At 46.1% G+C, this 26,223-nt stretch overlaps 1 protein-coding gene across 8 annotated transcripts in view; it reads left to right on the top strand.

Annotated features, from left to right (window-relative positions):
* PTPRA (protein tyrosine phosphatase receptor type A) overlaps positions 1-26,223 on the top strand; it is a 251,571-nt gene that overhangs the window by 158,187 nt on the left and 67,161 nt on the right. For 7 of the 8 annotated variants that reach the window (XM_075930986.1, XM_075930990.1, XM_075930993.1 and 4 more), the window contains 4 exons: positions 17,990-18,068; positions 20,496-20,858; positions 23,455-23,475; positions 26,003-26,017. In XM_075930986.1, the coding sequence (XP_075787101.1) occupies positions 17,990-18,068; positions 20,496-20,858; positions 23,455-23,475; positions 26,003-26,017 (478 nt within the window). The remainder of the gene's footprint in view (positions 1-17,989; positions 18,069-20,495; positions 20,859-23,454; positions 23,476-26,002; positions 26,018-26,223) is intronic. The other variant, XM_075930987.1, reaches the window with a different exon arrangement.

The raw sequence follows: 26,223 nt of genomic DNA on the forward strand, positions 1-26,223 counted from the left end.
GTAAATTATTATTCCTTGCGAGCACTGTGCTTTCTTAACAAAGCCACTCTGAGGGCAAACTGCCTTCTTCCTGTCACCACAAGGGTGTTTAGCATACATTTCAGTGTAGTCAAGAGTCACAATTAAGCATCCTTTACAGGAGGGAGTGAGCAAGAGATTGCCTTCTAATTGGAGCTTGGCTTCTGTAGTGGGATTTGAAAGATGCCAAATGTGCACAGTATCCCCTAATGGCTTTATTGTAAATTTGAGGCATGAGAGCTGTTCTGATGCATACACTTCGTAGGTTGCTTTGGGGCACTCCTTGTAGGGAAGATCTTGAGTTTTTCAGCATAGTAATTGGGATCATATAATTCCTTAGATTGGTAGAGGAATTAAGTTAAATCAGCATTCCTCAAAGTGGGCTGTGGGCCCGTGTTACTTTGCTTACCTAAAAGGTCCATAGCCGCAGAGCCTTGCAGCTCCCACTGGCTCCAGTTCGCCATTTCCAGCCAAGGAGAGTTGAGGCACATGGCTGTGGCCCAGGCCACCGCCACTTTCCATAGCCCCCTTTGCTGGAAACCAAGTGTCAGTGTTGCCACCATTCTTGGCTATGTCACTGTAAACGGTCTCCAGGAGGTGTCGCACAGTGCCCATCCTGGCTACTGTGGTTATCCGTTCCAGCTCTGCTGTCTTCCACCAGGTATCCTCCTCCTCCTACAGGTCTGAGAACTTTTGAAATTCTGCTTCCTGTGTGCTTGGCATGGAAAGCTCACATCACATCTTGCCAGCTGCCCATGGCACCTCCATGCAGGAATTACTTTCCCCCTTGGAACACATCTGAGTTGTTGGATCTGCTGGCACTATGGGAAGAGGAGACTGTGCAATCCCAGCTCCACACCAGCCATAGGAACTTGGATACCTATGGTCAGATTTGTCATGGTATGTTGGAGAGGGACTACGCACGGGACACACGTCAGTGCCATGCAAAGATAAAGGAGCTGGGGCAGGCATACCAGAAGACAAACCATTGCTCGGTTGCTGTGCCAGAGACCTACTGCTGCTTATAAGTACCTGGATGCCATCCTTTGTGACTACGCCATCTCTGCCCCAAGAGTTCCAAAGATACTTCTGTGGAGCTGGAGATAGCAGAGAGTGGACTCAACCCCAAGGACAGAGTTGTGGATGAAGAGGCTGAGTTGGAAGATAATATAGAGCAGCATTTCCCAAACAAAGGGCCACGGCCCGGTACCGGGCTGCGGGAAAAAAATACCGGGCCTTATGCCTGGTGGCTTCCAGCAGGGCCGGCCTTAGGCCCATTCAGGCCCCGCGCCCCTGAACCCGGAAGTGCCGGCGAGTTACAGAGCTGGGGGCCCTGCTCCACCAATATGCAGAGCTGGGTCCCTCCCCTAGCTCTGCCTGGAGCAGGCCCGGCCCCCGGCCCACCTCGCCTTACCTAATGAGAAAATACCAGACATATTATGTGTCTGGTATTTTCTCAGTTTCTTTTTTATGTGTTTATATTTTTGGGCTGCAAAAAGCAGTACTGAAAAATCGGGTTCCCGCTAAAGTAAAAAGTTTGGGAAACCCTGGTCTAACCAGCTTTCTGTCTGTCTTACAGTCCATTTATCCTACCCAAATTCCTTAACTTGCTGGCAAGAATATTGTGGGTGAACATATCAAAAGCTTTGCTAAAGCTGGCACTGGGGGTTTTGGGAGGACCAGATACAACTTATTTGAATATTCACCATTTGATTAATGAATATGCAAATATGCAAATGAACATTACCGGTCCTCCAAAAGTTCGTGAATGGATTTACTGGTCCCTGTGCCAAAAAGTTTGGGAACCCCTGATATAGAGCATACAGCAGGGTCATCCAGGGGTATGACAAGTCAGGACCTCTTTTTCCATCCCTGGCAAGTTATTTTTCGGAGTTAATGCTGCTTGGTGATAGAAGATGGAGCTGTCCTTTGCTCAGTATATTACAGAAGTAGATGAAGAGAAATATACAAGACTAGCTGTGTTTGTGCATGCTTCATTTTACCCTGTGCCACTAAACAGTACGGTGAAACAATGAGTTAATGCATACAGAGATTTCACAGGAATCCTCCAGAGACATCAGTAGAATACCTGACAGGTACTGGCCAATCCTTTGCTGAAGGTTTCTTGGCAGACTGGCTTAGTTCCTTCCCCCATTGTAGGAAAATTTTTCTTTTCAGTCTGCAATCGCTTCTGCAAGGACCAAAGCTGCCCACAGGCGAGCAGCATGTAGGGACTGAGTCTGAAGCCTCTTTCATGCAGGAGATGCACCGTTGCATCCTTACTTACCCTCAGGAGTGAAAGAACAGCTTGAATGGCTTCTGCCTATGGAAAATGGTAGCAGAATTTACAATACTGTCCTTAGTCACCACTAGTGAGAGACTTAAAAAGCACCTGGACTCTCTGCTCCATCTTAAGTGGCAAACCCTCCTCCCCCAACCTCACCATGTTCAGGGTGTTCACTGAGATGTGTACTTGCCAAGTGATTTGTATGTAAAAAGAAATGTATTTTACTATAATGGTTTGGTTCTGCGTTTGAACAAACAATTATGCTTCTGTTTGTTTCTTATGCTCCTGTAGATGTGGCCTTTGGGGAAATCCATGCATGTTGGCAGAGCACCTCCACCAGATAAGAAAGTAACCAAGGTGGAGCAAGGAGATATTCCGAGAATTGCTCCAATTCTCAGAGGCCGAAAAAAAACCCTCACGGAATGGAGAGAGATTTTAAAGGAAAAATTAAAAATGGAGATGACAGAAAAGAGAATGATGAGTGCATTGTAAATTGACTGGATGAAAAGTGATGAAAGCAAATAGAGATGTTGAAATCCCTAGTTATGCTTCAGACAGAACACATGCATGCTCCCTCCCCCATCTCCCCGCAGCCAATACCAAACTGCTTCCCATGCCCTGTCCAAACTCCTCCCACACGTGGCTTGCAACACCCTGGTACCCTGTTTACTCCACCCCTTTGGATAGCTTCCAAAATGGAGCTGGACTTGCATACAGCTGATAGTGATCTGACTGTGGTCTGCACTCTCATCTTCTTTCACACCATGCCTTTTCCTTGTGTTAATTAGTGAATAAAAATAAACTGTGAAAGATAACCACTTGGCAATTTGATTGTTTGCTCAACCCGGTCAGGAATCAGCACAACTTTTGTGCTAGGTGACAAGTTAACAGAGTGGAAGAATGAGACATAAGAGGACACATTACAGGTGGTCATTTTCCGAATGTTGCCTCAAAGCCTCTCCGATTTGAATCGCTCCCCTTATTCCCTCGCCATTGTATCCCAGTAGATCAGGCAGCTCTGATCCCTGTTCAGAGTGGTAGTTCATGATATCTTCCATGGCCATGTTCATAAGTGATTACAATGGTAGAAAGCACTGTGGGACTCAGAGAGATGGTGGGTGCACAGTAAACAAGGGCCATTTTGTTGCTTTTTATCGGATTTCTGATGCTCAGTTTCCACATTTATTAACGGGGTTAGTAATATTTCCCTACGCACACAGACTATTGAGGTTCGTTTATTAATGCTATGCATTTTGTGAGATTCTTCTTGGACTAGGCTCAAGAAATATTATTCTCTCAGAATAGCTTTGTGTCTGCCCACCATTCCCATATTTTGATGATTCTGCCTGCTGTGCAGTGATGTGACCAGTGACCTTGATGTAATAGTTACTTGTGCATTCTTATCACACAGAGTTGTCTAACTCTGGGGGCTAGGGTACGCTGCCCAGCCAGTGTTCCCTCTGAGGCCTGCCCACTTCCTCAACAGAGCCACAGAGTGGCTTAGCTGCTCCAGAGTGGCTTAGCTGCTCCGGAGTAGCGATACATGGTGGGCAGCTGCCCCACCCCGGGAGCAGCAGGGCAGCCACCATGTGGCCCTGACCCTGGCTTCAACCCTTCCCCAGCACTGGAGCTCCAGGCCATGTGGCGGGTGGCTACTGCTTTGGCAGCTGGAGTCAGGGCTGAAGCCAGAGCTGGAGCCATGTGGCGGGTGGCCCGTGACTTCCCTGGTGGCCAGAGCCGCGACTGCTCCAGCGACGGGTTAAAGCCACGTGACAGGCAGCCTGTGGCTCCGCTGGTGCTAGAGCTAGAGCTGCATCACGAGCGGCCCATGGGTGCTCTGGTGACCTGTGGCTCCTCCAGTGGCTGGAGCCAGAGTCAGAGCCACATGGCAAGCGGCCTGTGGCTGCTCCTCTGGTGGCCGGGGGCCAGGTTGCAGCAGCTGTTCCTCCTTAAGTCACTGGGATCCACAATCAACTTAATGGGCAAGGGGAGAGGACCTAAAACTCTATTTATGGATTCTAGCAGTTATAAAGACGAGACCACCAATTATGCACAATGGTGTATTGTTTCACCTTTGGTTCCTGTGAGCTGGTGTGCTAATGTGACATGGTCCCCTATGTCAGTGGGGCGCTGGAAACAGGAGGCTGGCACTGGAGGGAGGGTCTGGTGGGGGGGGGCTCTAAGATGTGGGGGGCTGGCGAAACTGAAGCTGGCTGTTCACAGTGGCTCTAGGGGGCCGAGGCTTTTGGCGGACTGGCAATGTTTTATTTGTATATTTTGTTATTTGCATAATGAATATGCAAATGAAATGTTACTGGTCTGCAGTGTAAAAAAGGTTGAGAACCACTGGTCTAACTGAAATATGCATCGGCATTTATTGACTGCTGATTGTCATGGAGGACCAACGAACCGGGGTTTGTGATGGGGCTCCTACATTATTACTTAGTGTGCCATGTAGTAATGGTAATGATCTCCCAGTGCAGGAGATTAACCATGTCCTCCAGACCTTTTTCCTCTGCTTCTGTGCTTCTTCAGACTGGCATTTATCTGCAGGGATACTCCTGGAGGTCCAGGAATAGAATATATTACACATGTAGAACCTTGTATCTGTGCTCTTAAAGGCCCTTACAAATATTAAGTGGGGAATGAAGCCTGATGCAGAATCCTAGGAATACCATAATATTGATAAGCTTTTCCGGTCATCTGAAGAAGTGGGCTGTGCCCATGAAAGCTCATGATACCATCTACATGTTTCGTTAGTCTATAAAGTGCTACCAGACTATTTATAATTGGGAAACTGACAGAAGCTGCTGTCACTTCCTGTGGCAGGGCTAGAGAGAACCATTACATCCTGATTCCCATGTCTAGTCATACAGCAGCATTCCTGCTCATTAAAGATAATCTTCTGCATCTGTGGCATGGACCTTGGCAGCTAGAATTTCATACAGGTTAAAACTCTCTAAACTGGAACTGTGGCCTGGCAACATCCGTGGTCTGGCACAGATATTGCAGGACCAGAGAGTCGTGGTGGACGCCCAGCAGCAGGGAGCCCTGTGAGGCCAGCAGGGCAGTCTGCTGTCCACAGCGAGCTGCTAGGGGGGCTGGGAGACCCAGCGCATGGCTGCCTGGTGAGGCTGTGAGCTGAAACACTGGCCTTGCGGCTCCTGCACGCAGCTGCCTGGGGGGGGGGGGGAGGGTGGTGTGGCAGGGCAGCAGGGCTTACAGCAGGTAGGAAGTCAACCAGAGGGCCATGGTGTGGCAGGGCAGTGGGGCTGGCAGCGAGTGGGGAGTCAAGCGGTGTCCAGGCCAGGGCTGGGTGGCGGAGCTTTGGCAGGGTGCTAGAAATGATCTCCCCTGGTATGGCAAAATCCCTCATCAGGTCCCAAGGGTGCCAGACCAGGGAGGTCCAACCTATACAATAAAACGCTTATGGATTATCATTATTGGGAATCAGGGTGATCCAGTGGTTAGGTGGATGAAGATGTATAAGGCCTGGGTTCTAACTCAACTCTGCTGCTGAACTGCTCTAAGACTTAGGTCTAGTCTCTGAGCCTCTTTGCTATCTGGTCATTCGTGCATTTGCAAGCTATTCAGGTCAAGGATGGATTTTACTATATATCCATACAATGCCTAACGCAAGGGCAAAATGCAGGACAATGTAGCACTTTAAAGACTAACAAGATGGTTTATTAGATGATGAGCTTTCGTGGGCCAGACCCACTTCCTCAGATCAAATAGTGGAAGAAAATAGTCACAACCATATATACCAAAGGATACAATTAAAAAAAAATGAACACATATGAAAAGGACAAATCACATTTCAGAACAGGAGGAGGATGCGGGGGGGGGGGGGGAGGGGGGAGGAAGGAAGGTAAGTGTCTGTGAATTGATGATATTAGAGGTGGGGAGAGTGGGATGTTTGTGAGTTAATGGTATTAGAGGTGATAATTGGGGAAACTATCTTGGTAATGGGTAAGATAGCTTGACTTTCCAGTTGGAGTTGCTATGCTTTTCTCACTGCAATACTAGTAAATAGTTCCTGTAGCTTCCAGGGATCCAGGCAATATTAGAGTCCCATTGTACTAAGTTCCATATGTACACATAATACGAGTTAGGCCAAAGAAGCTTACAATGTAATTTGGCGAGAGAAAGGAAGTGCTTCTATCTGGATAGCAGACAGAGGCACAGAAAGATAGTGACTTGCCCAAGGTCATGCAAAATTTTGTAGCAGAGCTCCTGCCCAGTGCCATAACCACATGTCCACCCTTCTTTTCAGTCTAGCATGTGCTATATTTGCTATCCTTCTGATGGAAGTGCTTGCTTCTACAAAAGCAAAAATACAATTATGGAACTTTAGGAAAGAGCCAGAAATTGTTGTGATGACTCATCCTTTCTGTTTGCTGTGGAATGTTTGGTGACTCAAAGGCCAAGTCTAAACTGCGGAGATCCATACAGGAATTCATTTAGTCAGTCCATATTAGTGTACCAAAGAAATGCACCATAGGATTTAAAATAAACATGGAAAAACTGAAAAAAAATAAAAAATCCCTTGCTTCTAGGAGGTTGTGACTTTGTTTTGTCTCTTTAGGAAGAGATCCCTCTTTAATGAAAAATAATAGTAAAATCCACTGTGCAAAGGTTTCTGAAGTTCATGTGGCATTAGAAAACGAAATAGTTACCTTGTAAAGGGCCTCAGCCTACTATCTGCTGTCTACTTCCTTTAAAATATTTAACTGTCTTGAGTTCCTGTTGATGTCGGTGAGAGCTGAAGGCACCCCAGCAACTTGCTTATCTGGTTCAAAGACCATAGTAATGATGGTTGTATTTACATGGAATAAAATATGATTCTAGAGGCATTTTTCTGCAACCAGTTTAGTGCTAGTGAACTTAATAGTATAAAAGGCTTAAGTCTGCTATCTACAAGGCAGACCCATCCGACGTAGTAAGGAGAAGCTTGCTCTTACAACATCCTTAGTATTACACTTTTCTCCTCCAGATTATGTTTCTAGGGGTGAAAGGGTGGGTTTCTGTGGACATTCTTTCCTGGAGCTCTCCATTAAGAGCCAACAGTGTATATTATGGAAGCACTTACAGCAGCCAACAGAGGCATATACTAGGCATGTAAGCGAGTAGTCAGCTAGTCATTACCTGACACGCCTAGGCTTATTGTCTCCGCGGTGCCACCTCCCGTCCCCCCTCCCCCATTGTATGAGGAATAAGGGTTATTTCGAGAGAAGGGTTTTATCTTGAAATAACTGCGTCTTAACGGCGTCTATTATTTCGAAATAGCACTATTTTGAAATAGCACCATAACACAAATATGCAAATGAAGCACGGGATATTTAAATCCCAGCTTCATTTGCCATTTCGAATGTCTTCATTTGCATCACTCTCTGAAAACAGTCTGCAAGTGTAGATATACCCTCTCTAATAGGTTAGAGGACAGGGCATAGCTGAGAATAGGACCCAGAACTCCTGATTTCAGGCCCGTCTCCTACTCGTAGGGATGTTAGCAGCTAGCTAGATAACAGGTTAATTTCAGCAACCCCTCTTATCCTGAGTTTCTCTGCATTTAAAACTTGTACTTGCAGACTGGTTCAGTCCCAGCCTGTTGGTGCGAGTTTTAAATGAAGAGCACACAGGGGAAGCTGCCTGCCACCCCACACTGCTGCCTCTAATATTGAATAGTCATGTCACCGCTAATAATTGTTGAGATTACACGATTATTAAAATAAATGAATTTGATCATTCCTACTACTCAGTAGGCTATGCTGACTCACAACCTGTGATCACTGAGACTTCCAGGGGCTCCGTTCTCTCCCGTAGGATATGGGTAACTGCAGTGGAGCTCTGTAGGAATTACTTGCAGGAGATGATAGGAAGTGATAGAGTCCCTGGGCTGGATTTAATTTGCTGACCTATGGCTGAGCAGCTCTGTATCCTGTTACCATTCATCTGAGCCATCCTGTGCCTCACAGAAATATTGCTGAGGGATGTCTGTCATCTTAGCAGTATCTGCTTCCCTCCACCCCCCTGCTGTGTCCTGTAGCTTCAGACTGCAATACTGCTGTTGTAAGCTTTGCTGTAGAACACTGTAGGGCAGGGGTTCTCAAACTTTGTGATACTGCGACCCCCCTCTAAGTTGCTCACAACCCCCTGGGAGGTCGGGACCCACAGTTTGAGAAACGCGGATGTAGGGCATGTGGTATTCAGTGCATAGTTTCCATGTATCTGGCCCTTTAAATGTGCATTGCTGTTATCTGATGTACATATGAAAATATTAGAATACATTTTTAAATCCTCTCACAAAGCTGAGAACATTGACCTTTTGGAACTGATTTTCAACTGGTGAAATTCCCTGTCGCTTTCCCCATCTCCCCCGCTCGCTCCCTGCTCCTGCACAGTCTTGCTAACACTCATTGCTGAGGTCTGGCAAAAGCCATCTTACAGTTGGGTTTTTTCTCTGGTGGATCCAGAGACATGACGTCAGGGTGGTGTTCTGTGAAGCACACAGGATGTTGCAGCTAGCCAAGAGCTGTGTTTATATTGATAACATTACAAGTATTTCCTCTCTGTTTCCGAATCAGCACAAGGAGGAGGAGTGGGGGAGGGGAGGCTGACTGCTTTGGCTTTGGGGAAGAACACTTGAGGTCTTTTGTATTAAGAGCTCAGCACAGCGTAGCACTGTCACTTATTAATACAGCATTTGGGAAGAGGACGGACTTAACAGGACAGGAGTCTCTCAGGACAAGACTGACTTACAAAGGTCTCATGATACATAGGCTACTCTTTGTTGTTCTGGGTGCTTTTTAAGGTGATGATACAGCTTTTGCAAGTGACACTTGATGAAATATTTAGCTCCCAAGGCTTATATTCAATGATCTATCCAGTGATGCCACTGAGCTTGCCTTGCATCCATTTCTTCCCGCTACTCTCAGCCTTTCAATAAATGAGCTGACAAAAAATTACACAGAGCTTGCCAAAGTCTCTATTTGAACTCTCTGTACTGGCAACTTTCACAGCAGTAATGGGAGAGAGGGACTTGGAGAACTTGTTGATTTTGATATCACTGTCCTGCATTTGTGGACCCTTTTCCTCCCTGTACAATCTGCTTGGGAATCAATGAAATGAAAAAAAAAAAAAACCCCTGTATGTCAAAGGGGCTGTTAAAATAGACAGCTGCGTTACAACTGATGTAATCCTAAACCATGTCAGAGCAGTGTTAGCCAACTCAACTGTGCAGGCGAGGAGGGATTTGTATCATTTTGTCTTCTTCTAATGGCCTTTCTAGCAATTGCCCACAGGGCCATTCCAGGAATTGGTATGTGTCTTTGACGTAAGTTCCTGTAGCCCTCATCGATATAATGATAATGGCTATGTATGCAGGACGTTCACTTTGCTGTCGTTGTACAGTCTGATTTCATCCCTGTGTTTGGTTAAGAATCGAAGTGAAAAAGGTAAGAGGCTTATGAACCTCTTCCTGCTATAGGAGGAGGCAGCTTGATCCAGTGGATAGCATTTTATGCTCGAATTCAGAACTCCTGGGTTTTATTCCTGATTCTTTGTGACTTCAAATAGAATTTCACCTTTGTCTACTAGGGATGCTAAAATTAGATTAATCAGCTAATCAAATAGTTGATGGAATTTCCATTGACTATTTGATTAATTGATAAGGGCACTTCCGCTTTGAAATGTAGCAAGAGCCCGCCCAGCTGTTGCTACATTTCAAAGGTGAAAGTGCCACCCATGTTCTGCCTTTGAAATGTACAAGAGCCCCAGTGGGGGCTCTCGTGCATTTCAAAGACTGAAATGCCACGTGGAGCCCAGGGCCAGCGGGGGACTCTGAGTCCCCCACTGGCCCCAAGCTCCATGCAGTGCTTCCACTTTGAAATGTACAAAAGCCCCAATGGGGACTCTTGTACATTTCAAAGGTGGAACACGGTCCCAATGCCCCAAAATGGCAAATGAAATTTAATGTTAATAAATGCAAAGCAATGCATATTGGAAAACAAATCCCAACTACATATACAATATGATGGGGACTAATTTGGCTACAACTACTCGAGAGATCTTGGAGTCATTGTGGACAGTTCTCTGAAAACATCTACTCAAGTGTGCAGCGGCAGTGAAAAAAGTAAATAGATTGTTAGGAGTCATTTACAAAAGGGATAGATAATAAGAGAGAATATCTTATTGCCTCTCTGTAAAACCATGGTACATCCACATCTTGAATACTGCGTACAGATGTGGTCGTGTCATCTCAAAAATATATATTGGGATTGGAAAAGGTTCAGAAAAGGGCAAAAAAAATTATTAGGGGTTTGGAACGGGTTCCACATGAAGAGAGATTAAAAAGACTTGGACTTTTCAGTTTAGAAAAGAGGAGACTAACAAGGGATATGATAGAGGTCTATAAAATCATGACTGGCACGGAAAAAGTGAATAAGGAAAAGTTATTTATTTATTCCCACAATATAAGAACTAGGGGTCACCAAATGAAATTAACAGGCAGCAGGTTTAAAACAAACAAAAGGAAGTTTTTCTTTACTCTGTGCATAGTCAACCTGTGGAACTCCTTCCCAGAGGATGCGGTGAAGGCTAGAACTTTAACACAGATCAAAAAAGAGCTAGATAGATTCATGGAGGTTAAGTCCATCAATGGCTATTAGCCAGGGTGGGTAGAATTGGTATCCTGAGCATCTGTTTCTCTGGAAGTGGGTGACAGGGGAGGGATCATGTGAGGATTACCTGTTGTGATCCTTTCCTCTGGGGCATCTGGTATTGGCCACTGTTCCCAGACAGGATACTGGGCTTGATGGACCTTTGATCTGACCCAGTATGGCTGTTCTTATGTTCTTATGCCCCTTTCCACAGAGCTGGATCTGGGGGGAACCAGCTTTTAAGCCGCCTTTCCCCAACACTCCCTCCTTTCCCCCACTAGTCAGCTAGTCGCTTACATCCCTAATCTCTATTGCAATTTCGGGGATAATATGAAAAGGCCTTTGAGATTTATGGATAAAAAGCCCTGTATAAGTGGTGGTAGTTAATATATCTGCAAGTGTATTATCAAGATGAGGAAATATCAGACTGCGGAAGTAATTGTTAACAACGAGACTTCATTCAAACTCCAAATGAGGATGTTTTAGGGCAGGTGGAAGAGCTAGACAGACTCCGTGTAGTGCCTTAGGAACTTCGCTACTACTATTGATTGTTTTTGGAAAGTGTTTAGATACTATTGGATAGGTGGGACTATAAAACCTTATGATACATATATAATTTTATGCATTCACCCACGTATCAGAGCTGTTAGCAGCAAGAGATTGAGAATCAGGATATGGGGAGTTCTGTTTCTAATTTGTCACTCACTGAGTAACCTTGGGCAAATAATGCCATTGTTCCTTCATGCAGTATGCTTAGGCATGTAACAAGAAGGCATCCAATTTGCTGGAAATGGGAATAGTCCAAAATGCCTTTCTGTTGAAATAAAATGAAGTGGCGATGGGAGGTTCAATATACACATTTTCCATTGATCAGTGAGATTTAAAGAGCAGAAGTGCTGTGTGAGTACAGAGTGTTTCGGTATGATTAGGAACCCTCCCAGACACAGTGACTCATCTGTTCATCTTTGTACAAAATGTTCTAAATCCAGTGTTGACAAAGGTGAGGAAATCCCAAATGTGTTTTAAACATGAAAGATGGGGGAAGAGGAAGGAGATTTCCCTGTCTTATTTGCATGGAATAAGCACCTCATCAGATTGCCATACCTCGCCATCTGAAAATTCCAGAGCTCACGGGTTGCCCTACTTGGGATCCTTTTGATTGTCTCTGATCTTTAATCATGCACTTCCTAACAAGTGGGGTGAGAATTCATTTGATAGCAGCTGAATGATCATGGCATGTGGGGGTCTTTCTTTGTGGCCAAACCTGTTGCATTTTTAGCAGCTTCATGTGCTCTTTTCCAAAGAGGTGCACTAGTGTATGAGGCATGAAGTTGAAGCTTCTTCTACAAGCATAGATTTGTCAAGACCAAGCCATGTCAAACCATCTCGACTTAATTCTTTGTCAGGGTTACTGGCCTAGTGGATAGGGGTGGATAGTCTTGATTTTAGTAAGGGTTTTGATTCAGTCCCACATGACATTCTCATAAGCAAACTAGGGAAATGCAGTCTAGATTAAATTTAATATGGGGGGGAAACACAGCTTGTTCAAAGACTTAGGGATGTGAACAACTAGTTGACTAGTCGCTTCCCCCTGCCCGCTGCCTCTATATGAAAAAGGCAGCAAGGGGGAAAAAGAGGAGAGGTTGCTTCAAAGTGGCAGCACCGCGTGGTGCCTGGGGTCAGCTGGGGACTCCTTGCTGACCCTGGACTCCATGAGGCGCTGCTGCTTTGAAATGCCACAGGGAACATGGGGACAGCGGGAGACTGCTTGAATGCTCCCCATGGTGCTTGCGCCTTTGAAGTGTAGCAACATCCCTGGGGCTTCAAAGGTGGAGGCGCTATTGGATTAGCCAATTAATCGAAATTGTACACCCCTATCAAAGACCATACTCAGAGTATGTTAGTTGTCAAACTAGGAGGATCTGTCTAATGGGATCCCACAAGGATTGTTTCTGAGCCTGGTATTAGTAAATTATTTTAATTAATGACTTGGATAATAGAGTGGAGATTGTTTTTTCTCTCGGCTTTTATAAGCATAAAGCTGTGAAGGGGTTTCAAGAGCTTTGGAAAACAGGATTAGAATTCAAAATGATCATGACAAGTTGGAACTCAACAAGATAAAATTCAATAAAGATAAGTGCAAAGTACTTTACCGAAGAAGGAAAAATCAAATGCACAACTACAAAATGTGAATAAGTGGCTAGAAAAAACTACTACTTAGAACGATGAGGGGTTATAGTGGATCAAAAATTGAATGAGTCAACACTGATCAAATTGCAAAAAAAAGAAATTGCAAAAAAAATATGTTGGGGTGTATGTAAGAGATGGGAGATGTCACCCTACCCAGCACTGATGAAGCCTCGGTTGGCGTACTGTGTCCAGTTCTGAGTGCCACACTTTGGGAAATATATGAACAAATTAGAGAGAGAGTCTAGAGGAAAAACAAAATGATTGAGGGTTTAGAAAACGTTACCTATGAGGAAATGTTAAAAACTTGCCCTGTTCAGTCTTGAGAAAAGAGACTGAAAGGGCAACCTGATAAGTCTTCAGATATGCTAAGCCAGTGGTCCCCAACCTTTTGAGGTTGTCGGGCGCCAGGGGACGGGGACACTTGCGCGCCCGGAGGCGGCCCCCCCCCCCCCCATAGCCGCGCGCCCGGGGCCGGCGCTCCCCCCCCCCCCCCCCCGCCAAGCGCCACGCGCCCGGGGCCGGCACTCACCGTGCACCACGTGCCCGGGGCCAGGCCAGCCCCGAGCACCTGGCGGGCGCATGCAAATGCCCCCGCGGGCGCCATGGCGCCCGCGGGCACCGTGTTGGGGACCACGGTGCTAAGGAGTGTTCTAAAAAGAATTGTGATCAATTGTTGTGCACATCTACTAAATGTAGGACAAGAATGGGCCCCTTCTAAAGCAAGGGAGACTTAGATTCGATATTAGGAAAAACTTAACTATAAGGATAGCTTAATACTAGAAAAGGTTGCCAAGGAAGGTTGTGGAATCCCCGTCATTGAAAGCTTTTTAAAAGCAAGTTGGACAAACTCCTTAGAATGCAGCTCAAGAAGTCATTTAGTCTAGTTCTCTGCACTGTCTTATATTTCTATGATTCTGTGTTCCCTCTGCTCTGTCTTCATTACTGGTGATCAATTGCAGATTAATAAGTCATATTGAGAGAAGTAAATGGTTGTGCTTGAGCTGACAGGATCTACTTTCCCTTTTATGCTAATTCTGCTTTCATAATGTTCTTCCCTGTATGTACCACATGCAGTGTTTTAGTTGCTTTAATGCTGAGATCTAAGAAGTCTGTTACACAACCTGATACCATGTGGGGCTTTCCTGGTTTTGGTTTTCTTGCAGAATGGAAGCTCTCATGGGTTTTGGTGAAGCTTATTCACATTCACAAACCTTGGCAGTACAGAGAGGCCTGAGACAAAAGCCTTGATCTAATTCCCCACTCATACTGTCTTCCCCCAGAAGTTTGGGAAAGTTAGGATCTGTATCCAAACAATGTCAGTTTCTCTCACACTGAATGGGAAGTGATCTAGGAAGTAGTAGTGCAGAAAGGGATCTGAGGGCCGTAGTGGACCATGAGCTGAAGAGGCTACAAGAGTGTGACACTGTTGCAAGAAAAGCAAACCTCAGTATGGCTTAGGAAAGGTATGGGCAATAATTTTCATGGGGGGGGGGGGGAAGACACTTAATTAATTTTGGGGCTGAGGACTATTCCTCTTCTGGAATTGAACCGGAGGCCTCTGGAGCTTAGTGCATGAGCCTCTACCACTTGAGCTAAAACTAGCTGGCTGCTAGGTAAGGCTGTAGCACACGCTTATTATTCTCCGTAAGTGGTCTCAGTACCATTAGATGACAGCGTGCACCACACCAAGCAAGTAAAAAAAACAGCAAGCAAATGGTCTGATAGCATTTTATAGACTAACAAAACATGTAGATGGTAGCATGAGCTTTCGTGGGCACAGCCCACTTCCTCAGATGACCGGAGTTATGATTAAAGGATAAGGAAACTCGAAATAAATAGGAGAAGGGAAGCGGAGGAGAGGAAAAAGATGTTCTGTCGCCCACCCCCCACCTCCATGCACATCAGGAGAAAGGGTGTCAAACTTGAGCAGACAAAGATCAAAGTCAGTGAATGGATAAGGCAGGAAGGACACCACCCAGAAAGCAGTTAGCACCCTCACCAATAAAGGAACCTTTATCAGTGAAGGTGCCAACCACTCCCTGAATGGCATCCTTCCTGCCCCACCCATCCACCGACCCTCACCCACTCAGGTCCAACACCCCCTCTCCCAACACTTCACGCACAGGTAGTGTGTAGGTTTCATAGTTGAAATCCCAGATTAGCCCCCACTTGTAATGCTGACAGGCAGAATTTAACCTGGGAGCTCTGGAGCTTAGTGCACAAGCCTCTACCACATGAGCTAAAAGCCAGCTCACTAGTAACAAGGCTACACTCATTCTCTCCGTAAGTGGTCTCCGTGCTGCTCGATGAGAGAGTTCACCACACCCAGAGGATGTGTGAGTTACACTGACATTAAACTGTTTCAGATTGAGCTGGCTAAGCTTTAACAAGGGATGTAATAGTGTAATTGTTTAAACGGTTAACTAATAAGTATGAGTTTACTGTTACCATAATGGTTACATGCTGGTTTTTATCCCTGCTCCCAAGGTTGTGGGTTCTGATACAGAGCCTGCAGTGAGGGATGGCAGTCTGCTTCCTAGGAGCTGGGCCGGGAGCTGGCTGCCGCCCCACGCTGCTAGATCTCAGGCATCAGCGAGGATCAGCAGCCAGCTCCCCAGGAGTGGGGCAGCAGACAAGAGCTAGTACACTCGGGGAGCTGGCTTTGCAGGCTCTGGAGTATAAAGCTTATTCCGCAGAGCCTGCAGTACATCTGGCTCCCCGGGAATGGGACCAGGAGCTGGCTCTTGGCACACACTGGCTGCCAGCCCCAGTTCCAGGGACCCAGCTGCACTGCAGACTCTGTATATAAGCTATTTACGGCCGAGCCCATGGTGTGTAAACACTCAGATTTTTTATGGTTACCTCACTAACCTCTTTTCAACATTCCTGCCTTTAACCAGTTATTAAGAAAGATGAGCTGTTGTGACTGGTTAGGCAGCCATGTGCGGGATCACTCTTGTAGGCGAAGGCAATGTGTTCTAAGTGATTTGCTCTCATTAGGGCAGACCAGGTTGCAGAGGCATCTTCTTCCCTGTGTGATAGAGTATTTCAGATCACTCGATGTGCTCAAGCTAGCAATAACCCACGCTTCACTGAGGAGGGGCAGGTAGCAAGGAGACTTCAATGAAGGGTTTATGTCTCTAGAACTAAGTTCCTCTATTGGTCCCCCAGAGCCTGGGTTTGTTGACCTTTAGGTCATCCCACAAGTTTCATTTCTGCAAGGCTTTCTGTGGGAAAGAGGTCTGAGTGGGTAGTTCTGGGTGATGTTAGAGTCCTAGTTAGGGAGGGATAGCTCAGTGGTTTGAGCATTGGCTTGCTAAATCCAGGGTTGTGAGTTCAATCCTTGAGGAGGCCATTTGGGGCAAAAATTGTCAGGGATGGTACTTGGTCCTGCTGTTAAGGCAGGGGACTAGACTCCATGACCTGACAAGGTCCCTTCCAGTTCTAGGAGATAGGCAATCTCCATTAATTTCTAATTTCAGTTTGAGTGAGGATGAGAGGGCCATCCATGTACAGTAATTCCTCATTTAACATGTGCCCGCTGAACACATTTTCATGATAGCACAAATTTTTTGGGGGGGGAACATTTTTTTGAATTACACGACCGTCCCCAGAATAACACGATTTCCCCAGCCGTCCCTTTGCCGGCAGCTACGCAGGGCTTCCCCCACCTCCCTGCAAAGTGGTGGAGGGTTCGCTGCTCGCCACACCGTTCCCCGGAGACACCTCACCAGACGCAGTGCGGGTCCTGGCAGACCCGTCACAGGGGTATACTCCCAACCCAATCCCCCTTCCCTCTCCTACCCTTCCCTTCCCCAGAGCCAAACACCTCCCCTCCCTGCTGTAACCCAGACCCCTTATGTCCCGGTCCCAACAGACACCACCGCTTGAAACACAACCCCCACCTTTTCCATTATTTTCAATGGGAAAATTGACCCCGCATAACACGTTTTCACTTAACACGATCATTTTCTGAAACATATCTATAGTGTTAAATGAGGAATTACTGTGTTTTGGGCATTGTTTTAGTATGTTTATGATTCAGTGTTGTCTGAGTGCCCAGAGCTTGGGATGGGCCCCGGATTGAAACAGAGCAAAATAAATACAATGAGAACAGATGTCATGAAAGAGGGGAAAAAATAGGCTGAACATCAAGAGTAAAACCGTCTCTGGAAATGAGATTGCTTAATCAGTAGAAGGGTCTGTCTGTTAAGAGAAGTGGGGGAAACTTTGTTCCAGGAGACATTGAAAACTAAAACTTGATAAATGCCAAAAGCATGTTATACAGGGAATCACCCTGCAATGGAAACTGACTCTCCATCTCTGACTTCCACGAGACAAACGAGTTGATTAATTTGTACTGACATCAGACATCAGGTGCAAAACCCAGGCAGATTAAAATGCAATTACTGAATTTTCTAATTTAGAGGCCTGGGGTTCAAAAGACCCAGGTTTCGTTCCTTCATCAGCCAGCAGGTTGACCTTGTACGCTGCTCTGTGCCTCAGTTTTCTCACTGGTAAAACTGAAATATTTCCTTGGGTCAAGTTGGTTAAAATCTACCAGGAAAAAGCTTTATGTAAGAGCCAAGTGTTATTGATAACTGTATTAGACAAAGCCCTGGAGACAGTTCTGTATAGTGCATTTCTAAACATGACCCCTGTAGGTGATGGGACAGAGATGGACTAAATGACCTTAATACTAAGACTTTTACAGCTCAGTCTTCTTTCTGCCTGGATATGCGAGTGAACAGTGGTCAGAAATGCACCCTGTGGTTGAGTTGAATAGGCAAAGTGCCACAGGCTTTCTAATACAGCATGTTGTTTTCTTTCCCAGGTCAACATGGATTCGTGGTTCTTTGTCCTCTTGCTTGGAAGTGGCCTGACATGTCTAGGTGCAGACAACATTACCACAGGTGAGACATTGTCCATGGCTTCCTCTCCTTCCAGTTGTAAACAGTGGTTGGGATTGAACAAGGGGGTCTTCAAATCCTTAGTCACTTCCTCCCCTCTTTTACTTATCTGCCTTGAAGAAGTATCTGATAGGAATTGCAGATGATTCTCCAAACCTGATTCTGGGATGCATTAACAGGTGTGTTGTGAGCAAGACACCAGAAGTCATTCTTCCGCTCTACTCTGCGCTGGTTAGGCCTCAGTTGGAGTATTGTGTCCAGTTCTGGGCACTGCATTTCAAGAAAGATGTGGAGAAATTGGAGAGGGTCCAGAGAAGAGCAACGAGAATGATTAAAGGTCTAGAGACCATGACCTGTGAAGGAAGGCTGAAAGAATTGGGTTTATTTAGTTTAGAAAAGAGGAGATTGAGGGGGGACATGATAGCCGTTTTCAGGTATCTAAAAGGGTGTTATAAGGAGGAGGGAGAAAACTTGTTCATCTTGGCATCTGAGGATAGAACAAGAAGCAATGGGCTTAAACTGCAGCAAGGGAAGTTTAGGAGGGACATTAGGAAAAAATTCCTAACTGTCAGGGTGGTCAAACACGAATAAATTGCCCAGGGAGGTCGTGGAATTCCCATCAGCGGAGATATTTAAGAGTAGATTAGATAAATGTTACCAGGGATGTTCTAGACAGTATTTGGTCCTGCCATGAGGGCAGGGGACTGGACTCGATGACCTCTTGAGGTCCCTTCCAGTCCTAGTATTATGTGATTCTATGATAGTAGATGATCAGTATATGTCTGCTAGAAGAGGGTGCTGGGCCTGCAAACATCCAAGATCCTCACTTATTGTGTATGTTTTTAATGAGATATGCAGCAAGGCAGCAAAGGCAGGGGATAATATTAGTGTAAAACATCTGCTTTTATATTGCCTTTATCACTACAGCCATCTCTGTAATGTGGGATCGGGTTTTTTGCACTAATGTAGCTACAATAGTGAAAATGTCAAGTGTACATGCGAAGCAAGATGGAGCTTGCATTAGTGCAAGGTACCCTGTGGCCTGCTGGATAAGATACATAGGTACAGACCTCATTATGCACCAGTGTTGTGTTTTTATATTGGGGATTTGTATCCATGTAACACATCAGGGAAACTAAATTATGCAGATTTATGGAGGCTAAAACAAACCCTACATACAGCTTAACTAGTTTTTCTAGTAGTCCCACTGAAAAAGGCTTCCTTTTTGGACACTAGGTCTAGTACGGAGGTTGGCGAACTACGGCATGCGTGCCAATTTTGAGTGGCATGCGTGGCAGGAGCTTAGCCCCCGTTCTTCCCCAGCACCAGTTGGAGCCTTGTGGTAAACATGCAGCTGCCGGCTGGAGAACCAGCTCCGGTTCCTGCTGGAAGGGCAAGCAGGAGTGTGGGAGTGTAGGAGCCAGGGCATCCCAGCAAGCAGAGCAGGCAGCATGACTCCCGTATTGGGCTCTGTGTCCCTAGGGCTGTCCCTGCCCCTGCCCACCCGGGTGTGCGGCTTCCAGAAGCTAAGGGGTTAACATGCACACCCTCGCTACAGGCTCTGCTCTGGGAGTGGGCGGGGCTGGAGCTGCTCTGCAGATCTTGGGCTGGGCTGCTGCCTTCATGTGGTACCAGGGCCTGGCTGTGCCAAGCTCCCCCTCCCTTTCCTCTCCCCCCTCCCCCTATGGGGAGCGTGTGCAGGGGTGAGGAGACCCTTCCCTAGTGCCCCGCTGCGCCAGTCTGGGCTGGAACCAGCTGCAGGCTATGCCTGCCCCAGTCCCAGAGCAGCAGCCTGATGGGATTAGGAGGGAAGTCTTTCCCCACAGTGTGCTGGCGAGAACCCTGAGGGATTCTGTGTCTTACCCTGAAGCATTTTTAGTGGGCGCATCCCACATGACCAAAACCCTGCAATTGTGGATGATGGGCATTTGTGCCTTTGTGTTCGCAATATCCCTTCCCTGAGCTCATCTTTTCCTCTGTTCAGACCTCCCTCAGTGCAAAATGAAACTGTATTTGGACTCTTCATTCAGTGCAAACGTTTGCTTTGTCAGATGAAAGCTGAGCTCAGCTACATTTTTAATACTGAAAACCTGCCTTTTAAATAATGTGTGTCTGAGAATGAATGGGAAGGATTGAGACAGTCACATATCTGTGGTTGCCCCAAACTAGTCCCAGTTCCCATTGAAGCTGCTGGAAAGACTCCCACGGATTTCAGTGGGAGCTGGATCAGACACCTACCAATCACTGAATGTCTGCAATGCAGGTGCAGGGCCTGATTCTCCTTTTGCACTAAAGTCAGTGGAGTGACACTGAAGTAAAGCCAGAGGAGAATCGGTTCCATTTGGTGTTCCCTAGCTGAGCTGCCCCAGTGCTGGGGAGTGAAAGGAATAAAAGGACATTGGAGATTGCCTTGTGCTTTGTTACTTCCAGTGCCACCGTCTACAGAGCACACCTCCACTGTGCATTCTGTGAAAGCCCTTACATCGAAGGCAGGTGGCGAAAAGATCACTAGTCCAAACAGCCTGAATGCTAGCTCTCCAACAACCGTACCTTCCGTGGTGTCAGCGCCTACGACTCTGCAAACCCCAGAACTCACCCAGGATGCCACTGGCGTCTCACCAGTTACTGAAAACAGCACCATGAGGACAACTGTTCCTGTGCCTGCATCCACCTCTAGTCCACCCAGCACAACATCTTCCCTTTCACAAACAGCTTCTCAAGATGTAAAGACAGTGGCTGCAGTAGGGAGCATCACTATGGAAGTGACTTCTTCAGAAGCCATTGTCACATCAGGTATGGCAAGGACACTTCATTTCTTCCCTTTCTTCACTTTGCTCCAGACCCCTCACCTCTTCAATATTTGGCTTTATTCTCCTTTCTTCAGTTTGCTGCAAACATTTGCAAATCAGAAGTAGAGATGTAAGCGACGAGTCGACTATCCGATAAGCAAATGCCTATCAGATAGTTGACTAGTCCCTCAACTAGTCACTTCCCCACCTCCCCTCCCCTTTCTGCCGCTATCAGAGGCAGCAAGGTGGGGGAAGGGAGGGAGCAGGAGCTGGTGCTGAGGGGAGCTCGCTTAAAAGCCAGTTCCCCCCAGCACCATCTCCGTGGTGAGCGGGACGGAAACCGGAAATCTGGCTCATGCCCAGTTCCAGACAGTGGCCTCTGCTTTTTAAATGTATTAAGAATCTGCTGGCTCTTAATATATTTAAAAATCAAAAGTGCAGCAGGTGGGACCTGGCACGCGCCAGGAATCAGCTGTCCCTGCTCATGCTGGGTCCCCCCACTGCGCTCCAGCCTTTTAAATGTATTGAGAGCCTGCCAGCTCTTAATCTATGTAAAAGGCAGAGCTGCAGTTGGGTTAGCTGCTGGGGCTGGGCGCTAACCCCGCTGCGCTCCCCGCTTATTGACTAATCAACTAGTTGATGGAAAATCCATCGACTAGTCGATTAGGGATGTTAAATTTAGTTTAATCAGCTAATCAGAAGTAAATTTTTAAGGTCAGATCCCCAGTTGGTGTAAACTGGCCTTTCTTCATTGAAATGAATGGAGTAAAAGTGACTTACACTAGCCGATGGTCTGGCCCTTATTCTTAGAAAACAGAAACAAAATCCAGCCTGTACCCAGGGAAGAACAATAGGATGTGGTAGGGCACAGGATTTGGGTGCCAGGAGTCCTGACTTCTAGTCTCACTTCTGCCATAGGTTTTAGGCTAGTCACATTACCACTGGCTCTTTCCTCATGTCTAATGGGCTAATGATACCCAGTCCTCAGGGTTGAGAAGCACATATAAGCAGAAAAACAAAACAAAACCTCATTGAGATCCTGCTCAGTTTAATGGTCCAGAGAGCAGATATTGTCACCATGTCATTGTATTTTGATAATACCTACAGACCTTGAAGAGGGAACAGGGCCTCCTCATGCTGGCCATGATACTGGCATAGTCCTGGCCCCTAAGAGCCAGGATCTAGGTCACAGTTCTGAATGGGATCCAAAAAGGAATTGCTCAAGAAAGGGTTGAGGGCTCCTTAGCACTAAGCACTGGACAAGCAAATAGCACATCATCTTTTCAGGAGAGATTCTCTGTAATGCTGTAAGTTTAACTAAATGGTCATAGTGGTCCTTTCTGGTCCTAAACTCTACGATGTTATGAAATGGGGGAAGCCGTTCTGCCACACAGGAGGGTTTGAAGTAGGGATGTTAAATATCAGTTAATTGAATAGTCCAGCATTTCCCAAACTGTGGGCCGCAGCCTGGTACCGGGCCTCAGTATGGCTGCCGGGGTGTTTCGGCTCCCAAAGTGCCCGTGCGGTGTTGGATCCCCCAAGCCCTGAGCCGGGCTGGGCGGAGGATGCAGCCGGATGTTCCGGGCTCCCAGCAGAGGCATAGCGAGGGGGGGAGCAGAGGGAGGGCAGTTGCCCCTGGGTGCCATGCTAGGGGGGCGCTGGGCTGGGCCTGGCTGGGCTGGGCTGGACTGGACTGGGCTGCGGGGGGAAGAGGGGAAGGTGCAGGGTGCTGGGCTCATATGGGCTACAGGAGGAGGGAGGTGCCGGGAACTCAGTGCTGTATCAGAGGCAGTAGCATGGGGTTGCCAGGCAGGAGCTGGTCTGCGAGGGGAGCCGGTTTAAAGAACAGCTCCCTTTGCGGACTGGCTGCCTGTCTCCCCATGCTACTGCCTCTGATACAGAGGCAGCAGCATGGGGTAGCAGCAGCCCCTGTCCAGGGGCTTGTTTAAGCTCCTGGACTTGGCACAAGCAGCAACTGAGCCGAGATGCCTGCCTGCCTGGCTCCTAATACACTTTAAATGCAGAGATGCAGCAGGGGTAGGTTCCAGAACTGGCGCAAGCCGGGACTGAGCTGGGCTGCTGGCTAGCCTGCTAAAAAAAAATTTACTGGCGGGGGATGGGGAAAAATGCACATAGTCTGTAGTATTAACCTATAGGCTTCTGCTTATCGGTTAATCAACTATACCAGGGATGGCCAATCCCTTTAACAAAGAGAGCCAAAACAGCAGCAGAAAAAATGCGAAGAGCTTCACCAGAATAGTCAAGCCCAAAAAAAAGGAGTCTGCCCCTTTAAGAAACAAGCTTAGGCCATATCAGACTCCCATCAATGTCTGCCATTTTGGGTGCCATTTTGAATCGCCACCCCGGTGAGCATGGGGAGATGGGGTGGTGCAGGAACGGCTTAGCGAGCCACACTTGAGGGAGAAGAGCTGCATGTGGCTTGCGAGCCACGAGTTCGCCACCCCTGGACTATACTATTACATCCCTAGTTTCACAGACTTTGTGATCCACAGTTGGAAGGGATTGAAATAACAAGCTCTGATGAAAGAAGTATGTGTTCAGTCACTGACACTTGTCATGGTTTCTTTTGATTTCTCTAGGTGGGCCAGCAGACGGCCAAGGTAAGCACTTACCCCTAGACACTCATTCTATATCCTAGGTCCTGACAGATCTTGACTGAGCCCTTGGTTCAATCATTCGTTATATTAAGGTACCGTAAATAAATATTTCACAAAGGGTTAGTAAATGATTGATAAATGTTATATGCATGTTGCAGACAAATAGCATATGATATCAAATGTTATCAGCACCTAAGAAGCGTTCATATATGTTCATAAGCTATGGGTATAAGCAACCTGTTAATTCAATAACAATCAAATAATAGTTTACTAAAACATCCAGCAGTTTATCAGCCCTTTGCAAACTATTTGTAAAAGGATTCCTATGGTAAAGTGTGAGCCTTGTTTACATGGTTGGTTCTACTTTTTCTGACCGAAGCTTCCCAGAAAGGAAGTGGAAGGAGATGGGGGTGGGGTTTTCCCTAATATAAATGTTCAAAGATGCCAGCTTTGTAAAATCTGGAAGCTGAGAGAAAAGCACTTTTAAACTTCCAAAGCCATTTCTGTGTGTTCAAGTTTTTAACTTTGGGTGTGTCTAAACTACATGGTTCCGTCAACGGAGCCATGTAGAATAGGCAGGACAGCAAAGGGAAATGAAGCGGCAATTTAAATAATCACTGCTTCATTTAAATCAAAATGGCCGCCGTGCTGCGCCGATAGCTGATTTTCGGCACAGCGTGGCAGTCTAGACGGGGATCTGCTGAACCCAGAACCCTTCGTCGTCAGATCCTGTAAATCGCCGCTTCATTTCCCTTTTTCGAGTACACTAATCTACATGGCTCCGTTGAACGGGGTAAAAATATTTTAAATAAATTAAATAATAAAATATTTGGCTCCTATGGAAGCAGTATCTGTTCAGTTTATCTCCTTTTCCACTCCTCACTTCCTCCAGCTCATGTGCATATCACAACGGTTTAAGGAAGACCATTTTTACATTGCTAGAGACTTGTCAAGACATCTTACAAAGAACGAAAAACACAGACAAGGATTACACAAGTTAGAGGCTGAGAGAGACGTATTAGGTTACGTCTGATTCAGCCCCTTGCCATTCCAGAGCTGTTCTTTACTGTGCTTTGTCTTACAATTGTGTGTCTTGGGGTTTAACCATTCCTGCAATTCTTGGATCCAGCATCTTTATTGGATCAGGTCCTCAGTTGATGTAAATTGGCATTGGCTCATTAGCGGCAGTGCTTAGGATCTGACCCACAGTCTTAGTCATGCAGATACATGCCCACTGTTCTCCGTTGCATTGGTTTAGAATTACACCCAGTGGGTAGCTATGTGCAGCTATATTCTGTAGGAGCTCTTGTCTCCTTCACTGAGCCTTTCGTGATTCAGAAATACCTCGTTTTACATAGCAGCATTTCCCATTTCAGAGTCTGCTCAGCCAGACAGTGATCTCTGGATTCATCTTCCTGTTTTGCAGCACTTACTGCTTCTTCCTCCACTAGGTAGAGCTAATAGGACAAGTACAGGATTCTCTCCTACAGGGGCCATATGATCAAATGTACTGAGAAACTGAGCGCCCAGTGTGAGATTGTGACAATAAAAGTGATCAAGATTCTGAGAGCTACAATCCAGCATTCATTAGAATGTAATAAAAAGCTTGAATTCCATTTGAAAATTATCTTTGTTATACTTCACTATTTACAGTGATTTCTTTGCCTTAAGAATTTCTTCTGTCTTGTGTACTAGTTTTACCCCTGTTCTATTTGACACTGCATATTACATTTTTATACAAAATAATCTTGAGTTCTTCTTGGTTTATTTTATAGCCATTGACACCTTTATCTGCCTATCCTTGGACCTGATGAGTTGTATGTTTCTAGGAATATCAACCACAAGTAGGCATGTGACTGGTTAACTGGTTAACCAGTAGACCTCACCCTTAACAGGTGAGGCTTACTGGTTCTGGTTAACTGGTGGACACTGGAGCAGCTCCCAGCCCAGATGGAGCAGTCCTGTCCAGGAGAGAAGAGGGTGCTCCAGCCTTGGTCACAGTGTGGGGCGGGTGCACTTCAACCTTGCCAGCCTGGAGTGTCATCCTTCCCAGTCTCCCTCCCTTTAATAGGTTAATGGGTTAATCATTACATTAACCCATTAACCAATTAAATGGGATTTTACATCCCTAACCCCAAGTGCTCAAAAATCACGTCAGGTCTCAAAAATGTTATAAGATCAGTTTAAATATTATGAGACTTTGGGGGGAAAAGTTGTGGTTGTTTTACTGACTTTCTGGTTTCTGAGACATTAGGACTTTCTCAAATCAGGCTGTAAAATGTTTCTCCACAAGCAGAAAGGCTATAAATGTCCTTTTTTTCTTTAAATGAAAGCTGTATTCATATAATCACAGCTCTCCAGGAGGCAGGGCGTTAAAAGAAAAATATTGTAAGGCTGACACTAAAATTATAAGTTGATTGTGTCACAATATTGTTCGGTCTCAATTTTCAGTACTCCTTCCTGGTGGTTCTTATAATATTTATTGCTCTGTGACTAAGGTGTTCATGTTTTGTTCTTTTTTGTTGTGCAGGTTTGGGCAGAAGAGGTGAGAAGTTCCGATCTTGTTGCCATGTTATGTCTGTATTATGTGTATTCCTCTGTTAAACGTGCCCAACTGTGGCTTGGGATTTTTTAATAATGTTTGAAAGCACTCTTGGGGCAGGATATTAAAGGTCTCTGGGGCCAGATTTTCAAGTACTCAGCACCTGTTATTGAACTCTATGAACTCCACTTCCATTTAGACACGTAAGT

This window comes from Pelodiscus sinensis, chromosome 5 (genome assembly GCF_049634645.1).
Source record: "Pelodiscus sinensis isolate JC-2024 chromosome 5, ASM4963464v1, whole genome shotgun sequence".
Classification (NCBI taxonomy): domain Eukaryota; kingdom Metazoa; phylum Chordata; order Testudines; family Trionychidae; genus Pelodiscus; species Pelodiscus sinensis.